The 12,755-nt window shown below is 46.4% G+C and overlaps 1 protein-coding gene across 1 annotated transcript; it reads left to right on the top strand.

The window, feature by feature from the left end:
• The first annotated feature begins 1,750 nt into the window (after positions 1–1,750).
• Positions 1,751–11,587, top strand: MORN3 (MORN repeat containing 3). The gene is made up of 6 exons (XM_021532705.4): positions 1,751–1,954; positions 4,301–4,456; positions 5,174–5,331; positions 6,745–6,904; positions 9,536–9,720; positions 11,479–11,587. Exons 2-6 carry the CDS (start codon positions 4,312–4,314, stop codon positions 11,545–11,547), a joined length of 717 nt encoding a protein of 238 aa, XP_021388380.2. The 5' UTR covers positions 1,751–1,954; positions 4,301–4,311; the 3' UTR covers positions 11,548–11,587.
• The last annotated feature ends 1,168 nt before the right edge of the window (positions 11,588–12,755 follow it).

The raw sequence follows: 12,755 nt of genomic DNA on the forward strand, positions 1-12,755 counted from the left end.
CTTCCTAGATAAATGTCTTTGTGAAGCCTCCTTGGAGGGGCCAGGAGGGTCTGTGAGGGTGCTGATAACCCACTCTGGGACCACAGAAGTAAAATAAACACACAGAGACCAGGAGAAGAAGAATTTAAAATGAGCAACCCAGAAATGGAGGCAGCAGTCTCTGTCATATCCAGATACAGAGATTTTTTGCAGAGGCAATTTTTGATCCCAATTTGTGAATTTTAAACTGTTGCTAAAATATTTTTACTCTTTTAAAGTTTTTTATGCTTTCAAATATATATTATTTTTCAAATATGTAAGTTCTGGTTAGCAGAAGCTGTGGTTAGGTGTGACATAGTTTGGACTTGCAGTTCAAAAACCTCAGGCAGCCCTTGCCCTTTAAAAATAGGCAAGTAAAATGGTCTGAATTAGCTCATTATTTTAATTGCCAATCTCTCAATTAAATGCAGTGCTATGTAGGGTCTGAAATAATAAGAATAGTTAATACTTTTCCAGAGAGGGCTATTTCTGGTTGTAATTTCAGGCTGTAGATTTTGGGCTGCAATAAGCATTTTTTCTTCTCCCTCATGGGTTTCTTTATTTCCTCCCCAAACCTCTGTCCTCACTCCAGCCCTTACAACTGACCATGGTGAAACACAGGAATGATTGTCTTCAGTAATTTTTAGGCTCTGCCCCAAACCAGAATATATTAACATGAGGGACTGTGAATAAATCCTTCCTGGATATCTTCATCTCATTTTTAATAACAGGAGACATTTTCTCTTGAATAAGTATTTCCTAACTTGGTCAGCTCCCATGGTTTTCTCTCTCTCTTTTTTTTTTTTTTAATTTTTTTTTTCCTGCTTAAATAAGTCTTTAAGTTCTGCCTCTCCTACATCCCTAGAAATGCTTGCTAGCAGCTGCCATTTTCCCAGTTCATCTAATCTAACACAAGAAACTCCATGTGTTTATTTTCCCTTGGTACAGATCTCCTTCCATCATTTCCACATATTGTTGTGGAGCACCTCTTTCTTCCCTCCACTTTATTTTCCTACACCTGATTTCCCAGGCAGTGGCATTGTCTCCTTTGGTTCCATGGCCATTACAGGTACCATGGGAAATGGAATATTTGCTTTTAGTCACATTCACACTCGGAATAAATCCATTCTCTGTCCTGTCTGAGCGTGGACACAACGTTTAAGCCACATTCAATGCCACAGATATCAAAGATGGCAAAGGAATACAAGTCAGGAAAGACTGAGTTGTATCTCTACAGAGGCAGCTGCTTTGTTTCATCACAGGATTTCCCACCTGCCTCAACATTTCTAACTTATAGCCTGCAGAGTTGTGCACAAAAAATGTGGTGAAAGGATGACAATCAAATGCATTTGGCTCATGGGAGTCGTACAAGAGCTGTGGTGTGATATTAGAAATGTGCACAGTCAATTACCCATTAGGGAAGATGATTACAGACACCCATAAGGCCAGAGTGGCAATCCCTGCTCACCATGGCTGTGGAAGAGATGTAATGGATGAGGGAATTAGTGTCAGGTTTATTCAGATTTCTCCTTTAAGACCGCTGATGTGCATTTTCAAGGGCTTTCTCCTGTTTCTCCTGACATTTGCAAGGCTGATTTATTTGTTACTCATCGGTGCTGTAGTCAGTGCTTTCATTTCCAGCCTTCTGCTGCTGGCCGTATGAAAGACCAACCAGAGGTGAAACACTCGCTGCTTATTAGCACTTTCTATTCTGCTGGAACATCCCGACCTCAGGGCACGTAGCAGCGCAGCGCTGTGTGCGCCCGGTGGCTCCGGCTCCATCCCCGGTGCTCAGCGTGGGGACCAGCGTGCGATGCCGTGTCCCAGCGCGTCTCCGCCCGCCCGGGGCCGCTGCCGTGGCCCTTAGCGCTGGAGTTTGGCACGTTGCTGTGGCGACCCCGGCGCTGCAGGCAGCACCGAGCCGCCGCCAGCACAGGTCGGTGTCCGCGGCTCGGCCCTCGGCCTCGGGGGCGGCGGGAGAGCGGCGGCCGCGCTCCGGGGTGCTCTGCAAACCGAGCTCTGGGCTTTCCCCGTCGGCACCGCTGCCCTCCTGCCCGGCTCCCGCTGGGGAGGAGCAGCAGCAGGCGCCCTGAGCATTCCGCCCGCAGGCAGCGCCCTGGGGGCCAGGAGGGCAGGGGGTGACTCCGCTCCGCTGGTGGGTGCTGGCAAAGGGACCCCGCTGCAGGCAGTGCCGTGGTGCTGGGTCACGGCAAGGGCTGAGCTCAGCCGGGGCACCCTCGGGTGCACGGGGGTGCGATGCCAGGCAGGGTTCTGCCAAGGACAGTCTGCAGACACGTGTGTTTCCCTCTTTGCTCTTCATTAAGATGTAAGATGTGAAAAAGTAGGTACCCCGCATTGCTCTGAAGTTCCGCAAAGAGCCAGGGAAAAAAAAAAAAAAAAAAAAAAAGGGCTTCCAGTAGGGCCGTGCAGACTAAAGCTGCATTTTGCCAGAGACCCGACCAAAGTCGCAGAACAGCGTCTGGAGGGGGACGCGAGGGTCTTTACGAGCCTCATCCCCAAGCGCCGCGGCAGAGGCGCACGGGAGCAGCAGCGTCTCGCCCTCCGCACCGAGAGCTGCAACAGGAACGACTCTGCACCGCCTGCCTCTCGCTGCCAGCCTCCCCGAGCCTTGGGAGTGGGCGGCTAAAAACATCCAGGGAGGCGAATGCCGACTGCGTTATCACTTGCGCAAACCTGGCATCGCTGACGTAAATTTAGAAGGGTATTCAGCAAATAAAGGCGGCTCCCCGCAGCCCGCAATTACCTCGGGTACTCTGCGCGGGCTGTGCCTCGCAGGACACGGCGAGCAGATGGGGCTGCCCCCGCAGCTGGGAATTCTCCCTGGGGTTTGTAAATCCTAAGCTTTGACTTAAAGAAGTGGTGGGATGTGTTGGCGGGAAAGTAATGCTCCCATCTGGCAGGGATAGTGAAGAGACTTCTTTAAACAGACTTGTGCTGCTCAGAGGTTATGGTCAGTGTCAGGGTGGGTACAGATTGTTGTAGCTCAGCTTTTCTGGTTCCCCAACGAGGGCAGGACAGGCTCAAGCCACCAAAGAGTGGCACAGTGTCCTGAAAAATTCCAGCCCGTGGCAAATATTGGCAAGACCTCCTTCTCCAGGAACTGCAGCATGCAAAAGTGAGGGAGAAACTCAGCAGTTCTATTGGCATTGCTGGAAAAACATCCTTTGTGGTGGGCTGTGACTCCACCATACCGAGGGACAGATCCTGTCCTCGGTGTTCTCTAACCAAGACTCTGTCTGGACACAGAAGTACTTTTATTTAGCAATGCTATCTTTCCAAATAGCTGTTGACCATTTCCCACAGCTGGAAAATACAGAACTAAGGTTGAACTCTAACACTATTTTCTTAGTTAGAATGTCTAGCTTTTATTTCCTAGCAAGGATCTAAAGCACCTTTCTTTCCCCCTCTCCTCCCAAGGCCCTGGCACCCGCAGCACAGCAGGAACCAGAGCTTTGCCCTGCCGAGAAGGGAGACACACAAAATCATTCGAAATGGCTCAGTCCAGCGGATCAGGACAGAAGGGGGAGCCCAGGAGACAAAATCAGAGAGCATCCCACCCTGCCAGGCTCCAGCCGAGCTCTGGATGTTAACGGCATTCATAGAAACTTGCTTTTGTTTCTACATCCACCTTTTGGCTTTTATTTATGATTTATAGGAGACCATTCTCACCTCCGAGTCTGCGCTGAATTCCCACTGTGCTCAACAGCAGTTCCCTTGGCAGTGCTCAGAAACCACCACTATGCTGCACTCCACCATTGTCCTCTGTATTTATGAGGCAAAATATCTCCTATTCCCTCCTCTTCCCCCACACTGACCCTTTCCCTCCAGGCCTCCAACGCCCGAGTCACCCCCACTGTGCTTTCCATGCCTGTTGTTCCTGCTTTAAACCCAGTTGTGAAGTCACCTCAGAAATCACCCCCTTGACAGCTTAATGGCCTAGCAAGCACCTGGCCTGCCCTGGGCAAGTCCACAGCCTCCTGGGAGAGGGAAACGTTGTGGTTTCAACCCCTTTTAACAAGGCAGCTGGAGGACTGATATTTTTAGCAGCAAAGGAGCCTGAACCGCATTACTGCATTAACATTTCCTAACAGGCTGGGCTATGCTATGAGCCCATTTTCACATAGTGCTAGTTTGTACTTCAGTATCTTCAATTGCCTCCTGTTTGTTGTATCTCTGTGCATGGCTCACAAATACTGTTCTGCCTGTACCTGCCTTAGTACTTTCTAATTTATTGCTGATAATAATTTGTTTTCTTCTCCAGATACCAACAGTATGCCCGTTATAAAGTACCCAAGGGTTAGAGACCCTCTCTTTTATGAATGGGACAGGAAAGCCCAGAAAAGCGGATTAAGACACACAATTTATGCTGTAAATGGGGATCAGTATACTGGAGAATGGCTGGACAACTTGAAACATGGTAAGATAGATAATTTTGAGAAAAAATAGCAACTTAGATGTGCTTACAAATGTTCCTAGGGGCAGGAAGTGGTTAGTGGTTCTATGTGCTCTATATGCTCCTGGAAGAACATTCATTCATGTAGGACTATATGTTCACATACACACACACACACACACATATATTTGATATATGTAATGCAAAATTGCAGAAACATTTCTAATAGGTAACTTGAAGAGCTTTTGCATGCACTCACGGGCAACTACCTGAAGTATCTCTATTACAGATGTTTAAAAATCCTTTCCAAATAACAGCAAACTGCAGTCAGCTCCCTGTATTGGGATGTGCCCTGGCTGCACAGTCCCTGGAGCTCTCTCAGCTCCTGACTTGGTTCCAGGAATCTTAATTTATTCCCAAGATGTGGCAGGGCCCACAGGGGACAGAGCAGGAGAAGGAGACCCTGTCCAAGCCAGGAGCAGCCAGAGCAGGACAGATTTGTTTACAAGCAGTAAACTGAGGTTTGGAAAGATTTCAGTGCATTCAGCAGAGGCCACACAGGAAGCCCCTGATCAAGATTAACGATGGTTCCAACTTGGGAAGCTAAGCTGAATCCCAGACACAAGCCTGACTTTGTGCAGGGAGTGCTGCCCTGCCTGGGATGGAGCAGGAAGGGCTGTCCTGTGCACCCTTCTCCTAACTATGATGGTCTCCCTGACATTCCTCTTGTTTGTTAAACAGGTAAAGGCACCCAGATTTGGAAAAGCACAGGAGCTATTTACAGCGGTGACTGGAAGTTTGGGAAGCGGGATGGTTATGGCTCATACAGCATTCTTGACCCAGTGACCAAGGAATACAGGAGGGTGTACACAGGCTGGTGGGAAAATGACCAAAGAGGTGTAAGTGAGATTTTCTGCCAGCAGTGAGGCAGTGGGACCCAAAATACAGGGAAAGAGTTGGGTGCACATGTTCAAGAAAATTACTTAAAATACTAACTTTTGCAATACTGAGGCTGAATTGAATGGTCAAGACTAAAAATCCAAGATTTTTATGGGAGTGCCATCTCCTTCCTGGAGAGGGAGTCATCCCCACCCATCTGCTGGTTACCAGGCTACAATCCTGAGCTCCCACCAGCTGCCACAGAGCGATGGACTGCTCAGACTCACCTGCAGCTTGGCCAAGCATGATGGGAGGTTTCACATCCTGTTTCTTAATCCTCCCCACCCATCCCTTTCATTACTCTTGTGCTAGAACAAGTCAGAGGAACCTGTATTATAAGCACTGACAGAAATTCACTTTCTTCTGGGAGTTTTACAGCATAATAGGCAGATAACTTGAGTTCTTTTGGAAATTAAGCCTGTCACATAAATCAGTTTTTCCTAAAAGGAACATAATGAGAAAGTCATCTGGTAGAAGTGACTGCAATGTAATGTGCAAAATCCTTGTAGGAATGTTTTTGGATCTGCCAATGGAAACCTTGTGTTTGTCTTTGTGTCTGCTCTTAAATTAAACTCATCTCCACCAATGCTTTTAATGGGCGTGTGGCTCCATGGCTCCTGTCTCTTGGAGGGAGTTTCCCTTCCTGTTCTTTAAGGTTAAATTTTCCATAACTGAGCTTTGGTGAAAGATTTATAATGACATCCAAATATCACTAGGGTTGGGTTTTCTTTAAAAAAGTTTCTCCCTTATATCCATGCAGTTTAATAAAATTAATACTCAGAAAAATCAGTTGTTTCCAGAACTGGTTTTATTATTTGTTCAGAGAAAAAAGAACACTTTATTCCTATGGGAAAATGTGTTAGTGATATAGAAATATTTCTTATTAGTATCACTCCCTGGCACAGGGGGTACCTCTGGACTTTTCTTAATGACAAACATACATGTAAAACAAACAAGGGATGGAGCTGCCCAGCCTGGGACATGCTGAGCTGGAAACGTTGTCATGGTTGAAAGACATGAAATCCCCGTGTTGAGAGACACATCCTTTAATGCTGCCTATTCCCAGGCAGGTTTATATACTTGTAAAGCCCGCTTTTAGCTAAATTTTAGCAGCAATCTTGCCAATAATAACACACTGAGATATAAACCCAAGGTTTTGTCAAGGGAATAAAACTGTTTGCCAAAAAAAAGAATCACATACTACCACATCTCATTTCCTTCAGCACGAGAACAGCCATGGAGCTGGGCTGCCAGCAGTCATGTGTAAGAGTAATAAACAAAGCAATATTCTATCAAAGTGATGTCCCAAAATTGGACGCTGACCCCTTTCAATAGAGCAGCTCCTAACCAGCCATCTCTGTGCTGCTGTCCAGGGCCGGGGGATGTTCTTTTACCCCAACGGGGAGCTCTACGAGGGTGAGTGGAGCAATGGTTTGCGGAGCGGCTGGGGAAAGATGCACTACAAGGACGGCTCCACCTACGAGGGACAGTGGCTGACGGATCAGCCCAACGGGCAGGGCCTGCTGCGGCTCCGTAAGTACGGACCACCCTCACCCTGCCCCCTGCAAGCTCTTTGCTGTCGTGCTGCTCTCCGGTGTCTCTGCCATCCACATTTCTGTGCTTGCAGCCTTGCAGCAGGACTGCAGCCGCTCCGTGTCATCCCTCCCCTCCTGCCCTGGAGCGGGAGGCAGCACAGGCTGAGCAAGGGCCGGCACTGCGCTGCTCAAGCCCATAAGCCCACACGCATGAAAGCTTACTTTTGCTGTGATTTACATTTAAATGACTGGGTTGGTTCGGGTTAGAGATAATATACTGTTGGGTCAGAGAAGAGCAAATCTCTCTTTTCAAGACAGGCACTTTGCCAGACAGGCTTTCTAGCTCTGAATACCAAAGAAGAGTTCCGTTTCCAGCACAGGAGAAAAAAAAAAAAAAAACAAAACAAACCAAAACACAACAACATAGTTTTCTTTTTGAGTTCACTCCATCCCCTCTGTCTACTTCTGACAGTGACTTGTGAACACGGAGGTTTCATTAGTACAATCCTTTTCCATAAATAACACCAAGCACATCATGGATTGGGAATGTTAGGGCCAATCTCAGCATAAATACAGAAATTTAATTTTTTCCCCCTTTATTTTCCTTGGAGTTTAACACATTTTCCCCCAAAGCCAATAATCCCAAGAATCTCTGCAATACCAGGCATGGCATTCCAAGAACATCTGAATAAATATTATCTCTATATTATTATTCATCTATTCTATCTTTTTTTTTTTGCTTGAAAGTGATCTCAAGGCTAGTAATTAGCTAAGCAAAGCAGCTGGGAGGAATGAGCCTGACCTTCTCTGCACACCACATGCATGACTGTGCTCTCTCTGCTGACTGTAAAGTCGCTTTGGACCGATGGCTCATCTGGATGAAATCAGCACCTGCTTCCAGGGGGAATCTTGCACTGATCTGCTGTGCTCCTGTCAAAGGCCCTGTTAGTTATAAACTAACAGCCCCTGCAGGCTGAGCTGTGGCTGATACACCATTTCAGAGCCCAGTTGCCTCCAGCCTAGCTTGCAACTGATTGTTAGCTGGATTCCTTTTGGTTAAAATTAGCCAGAGCAATTATTTCATACCCACAAGCTTAATGCATTCAGCTCAGCTGCTGGAAGTGCGCCCACGTGCCGGCAGCTTTGCCATGTGAAAGAAAAGGAGTTCTTCAGTGGAGGTCACGATGAGCTGCAGCTCAAGATTAAATTGCTTGTAGTGGCAGCATGCCCAGTGAGGGTGAGCTTGGCTGAGAGCACTGCACTGATCTGCTGCCTCTGCTACATCTATTCCCCAACAGCTTTGTACCAGAGCACTTCACATCCACAGGGATCATGGTTGTGAGCAACACAGCCTCAGGTGCTCTGGGAGGAGAGCAGATGGGACCAGCCAGGCACCACAGCACAGTCAGGGTGTCCATTGTCCCCTCCTTGCAGCCAGGACTGTGGTTTTGGTGTTTTCTCACTTGTTGGTGGCTGGAGTGCAGAAGCTGAGCTGCTCCCAGCTGTGGACAAGGCAGCTTGGTGTTGCAGATAAGCACAAAACCAGATCAAAATTGCAGATAAGCATCACCACAGCTCCAGCCTGTAAACCAGACCCTGCCTGAGCAGCCCAGCAGCCACATTGCCCAGAAGCCTTTTTGGTTTTCCCCTCTTCCCTTACAGTATCCTGGCAGGCTCCAGCTATCTCTGCAGCACTGTGTGGGGTGCCCTGGTATTTCAGCCACTTCTTGTGACGAAGAGTGGCAGAGTTCAGCTGAGACTAAAAGGTATTTCCACTAATATGATCAGAAATCCCCACGGGTTTGGGCTTAGAAACACTGTATGTAGGAAAAGGAGTGAGCAGAGCACTCTCCTAGTCACAGCAGGGTGGTCTGGATCTATCCCAGCCCCAGCATCACCAGGGGTATGATACCCTTTCTCAACCAGCATCCATGGAAAAGGCTGCTCTCTTCCCCTTGTGGCTCTGCTTTCCCTGTTAGTGATGGATGGGTGGATTCCTGGAGAGCAGCAGAGAGCCCAAAAAAAGCCTCTTTCAACTTGCAGAAAAATGCCAAGAGAAGCAGTACAGCTGAAAAAACAGCCTGTAAGTGACTGCCAGAACTGTTCAGACTCTTGCGGCACTTCTCACCCCGTAATTCATCGAGGAAAAACTTAACTAAAAGTATTCTTTGAAATCAAGATTATTTTGACTGGACAGCAATCAGTGCTCTGTTCCTTGCCCAGACAAGCAAACCTCTTCAAGCCAGAGATCCTGTGTGATTTGTTGCAGTGACAAATCTGAAACTTGTATCCTGTAATTTTTTATGTTGACCAATCCCTTACCTTGAGCACACTGGCTCCTTGTGACAGCAGAAAATTAGTATCACTGTGAGAATAAAGCAGGTGAGCAGAGTCCTGCTTTCAAGTGAGCAAGTGTGGGCTCCTTCTGCAGCATTTTCTCCCTCTGTGGCACAGCAAATGGAGCATTGCAAAATCAAAATGACACAGAGTACCACGGCCACCTTGAAATTACTAAGAGGAGCCAAACACATGATCTCCTCTGCTGGTTTGCTCTGTTTATTGATTTCATGCGCAACCCCTTAACACAATGGTGCAAATTTCAAGGTCTGTTTGTGTATTTACATTGCAGCAAATGGAAATCGGTACGAAGGAGGTTGGAAAGATGGCAAGAAGCATGGCCCAGGGAAATACTTTTACCTAGATAAGGGACAGCTGCTAGAAGGCATCTGGGTAGCAGATATACCAAAGTGTGGAGTTCTGGTTGACTTTGGCAGAGACAATGCTCCAGACCCTACTCAGTTTCCGCTCCCAGAGGTAATTGCTTGGAAATTTTGGTGTTTGTATTCATCAAGTGCTCAGGTCAGCTCTCCAGGTAGCATTTCACTTCTCAAGAGATTTCCCCCATGGGGTGTGTGCTCAGAGTCTTCTGGCCAGCAGCATCCTAAATGGCCCCATAGGGACTAACAGCTCATGCAGCCTCTGCTGGAGCCTCCCAATTGTTTACATCTGAAAAAATGCAGTTCTCATGCACCAGAACTGCTCAGAGACCTGATGCAGCACAAAGGAAATGGGGACAATAGAGGCACAGACAATAGTGGGATTTGTGTCAAGAACAAATTATTTCACCAAGCCCAGCTGCTGAGGCTGAGCAGATCCTGCAGGAACCTGAGCAGCTGCAGGGCCAACAGCAGCTCTCTCCCTCAAGTCAGGGGCTCACCACTGTGCCCAGCAGCCCCGGGGGCAGAGGGGTGGGTGCAGGTTCCCACCTGGGCCCAAGGGAGGGGAGATGGTGTCCTAGAGCCCACATCCTCTGCTCCTCTTTTCCCTTGATTGACACACACAGCAGAGGAAGAGCCAGGCCCATCCCAAAGATTTGCTAAGACACAAAGACACACTGGGCCATCAGCCTGGCACCCACTGGGTCCTTGCACATCACTTTGGTGGACAGGAGTCTGTCCCAAGCTCTGTTCCCTTGGAGGAAGAAGAAATGGGAATCAGCAGTGAACAGATGTGACTCCAAGTGAGAGCTGGCCCTAAGAGTCTCAGCTTGAACCCTCATTTGTGAAACAAAATGGTCTGTGCAGGATGGGCTGGGGCAGCTCCCCTTTGGCAAGAGCCAGCAGAACCACCCTGGATAATCACAGCTCACCACTCTGCTCCAGCAGCACAGGGAATAGCACGGCCCCGTGGCAGGTAAAGCCACCCTCCTTCCTCTGGGACACGGCTGTCCAACGTGACACCAGGCACATGCAGCCTTCCACAGCTCACAGCTGTTACATCTTCATTGCCCCAGTCTTTTCAAATCTGTTTTCTATAGCCAAAGGCCCTTTAAGCACAGTTTTGAGCCAGTTAATCCTGTAAGTACCAAGCACACCCACAGCAGTGCACAATAATAAACCCCAAATACCCATCAGAGAAAAACAATCTCTATTTCGCAGAAAGAGTGAAAGGAGCAGCACTTCTGTGGCTAAAAATATTTACTATATGTGGTTTGTCAAAGGTCACTGAGAAGAGTCTCAACAATCCAACAGCCTGGGATGAACTACTGGTACACTAAGGCAGGATGTGCAAGTCTGGCTGTTTATTTAACTTGCTGAAGACCAAGTGATGATCCAATTCTCTTCTGCTCTATAAGCAAAAACAAAAGCATCAACTTTCACTGCTGTTATTCTGCTTTAAATGGGTTGATCTCTGTTTGTTGATCTCAGAATATGAAGTAATAGATAAAAAGAGAAAAACTGCATTCAGGTTTTCATAAACTTTTGTCACCATCACCCCTGTTATTGAAATTATAGGTGAGGCCTAACAAGCTGCAAATCAAAGCCACTTTTGCCCAAGAGTATGTTTTATTAAAGTCATTCACACAGAGCTATTTCAAGGAGATAAAATGATGTTCAGCACACTAATAAAATTAGAGGAGTGTAGTTGTTTCTAAATAATTGAAAAGCTGCAATATGAGCTGAAGTCCTGATACGTGGGAGACTCTCCAATAGTGCTCAAGAAATTAAGATCTATAAAACCTTAAGCTTCTTCAATTACACTGCATAACTGATTTGTATTCTTTTTATTTAGATTGAACTACATGATCCAGCTGGTGTTTTAGCAGAGGCCCGGGAAATGTTTGATGACAGCCATAATTAATAACCAGATATTGAAGAAAAAAAATAATGTAAGAACACGATCCTGGGTTACTTATTCCTTTGAGTGTCAAACCCACACCGTGGCTTTCGTGTTGTGGTCTGCTTCACCCCTCCCTCAAGGCTGTTCAGGTATGCTTCCCTCTGCAGGTGGCTTTGCTCAGTAGCCTCCTCTCACCCCCATTATTTTGGAAAATAAAGGAAAAATAATTAATGGGGAAAAAACCCAAAAGACAAGCACCAAAACACTGTAAGGCAGGCAGAATGACTCTACTCAGCTCCTCTTATTCCTCCTGCTAGAAAATCACACTCCTGGTGGTTTCAAGGCCTTTGCTTCAGAGGAGGGTTTCTAATAAGTTTAAAAAGCATATAGAAAAGTACAAAGTAATTGTGTCCTCCACTCCCCACAAACATAGCACAACACATACCTGTGACCCCAAATGCCTTTTGAAGTTACAACAGATCATGTTTCAGTTAGTAAGTCTATTTAAGGCCTCTAGATAAAAAATAATCCACAACAATTGAGTATATTTTATTCCATGAAAGTATTTTATACCCAAATAAGTGATATACAATAACCAATGTTTACAATGATTGAGGTAAATGCCTAACATCGTTAGTATAAATAAGGGATAAAAAAATTTAAGTGCACTCAATGCTTAGATCCACATGTTTGTGTCTGGTTACTGCCTGGGTACACAGTGACAAAGGTACCCAAGGAGTAACTTTCATGACCATTTCCACTGGTGGAAAATGACAAAAGCATACTAGATATCATGGCTTAAAGTGCAGAAAATAGTCAGAAAATTAGCTGTAATAACAGTGCCATTAGCTCAGAGCCTACCAGCTTGAGAAAATTAAAAATAACCATGTCCCACTAGCTTCTAATTCTGTGTATCTTAAACAACAAGAAAATCCCACACTTCTTAGTCACTTTGTAAAAGATCCACAAATCAAAGAAAAATTCAGCTAGTTATCCAGGACAGTAAAGAAATTTTACAAAATAAACTCAGAAAACTGATTTTCTGGACTTCCATCCAGAACCATGTAACTTCTAAATACAAAATTTACAGACAGAAGTAAAATTTTTACACCTGACCACACCCTTCCAATCAATTGTTGTGGTATAGACAACAGGTCAGGTTTTCTGCCTTTAGTGGGGGATTTTAGGGGCCTGTTTCCCCAAGACAGAACTTGTAAAGTTCTGTCTTG

This window comes from Lonchura striata, chromosome 15, assembly GCF_050655825.1.
Source record: "Lonchura striata isolate lonStrDom1 chromosome 15, ASM5065582v1, whole genome shotgun sequence".
NCBI classification, from domain to species: Eukaryota; Metazoa; Chordata; class Aves; order Passeriformes; family Estrildidae; genus Lonchura; species Lonchura striata.

Excerpts from the sequence above, each read along its gene's own strand:
- MORN3 (XM_021532705.4), top strand. The coding sequence starts at position 4,312 with ATGCCCGTTATAAAGTACCCAAGGGTTAGAGACCCTCTCTTTTATGAA. Across the intron at positions 4,457-5,173 it reads GCTGGACAACTTGAAACATG|GTAAAGGCACCCAGATTTGG; the intron begins GTAAGATAGATA and ends TTTGTTAAACAG. Across the intron at positions 5,332-6,744 it reads GGGAAAATGACCAAAGAGGT|GGCCGGGGGATGTTCTTTTA; the intron begins GTAAGTGAGATT and ends GCTGCTGTCCAG.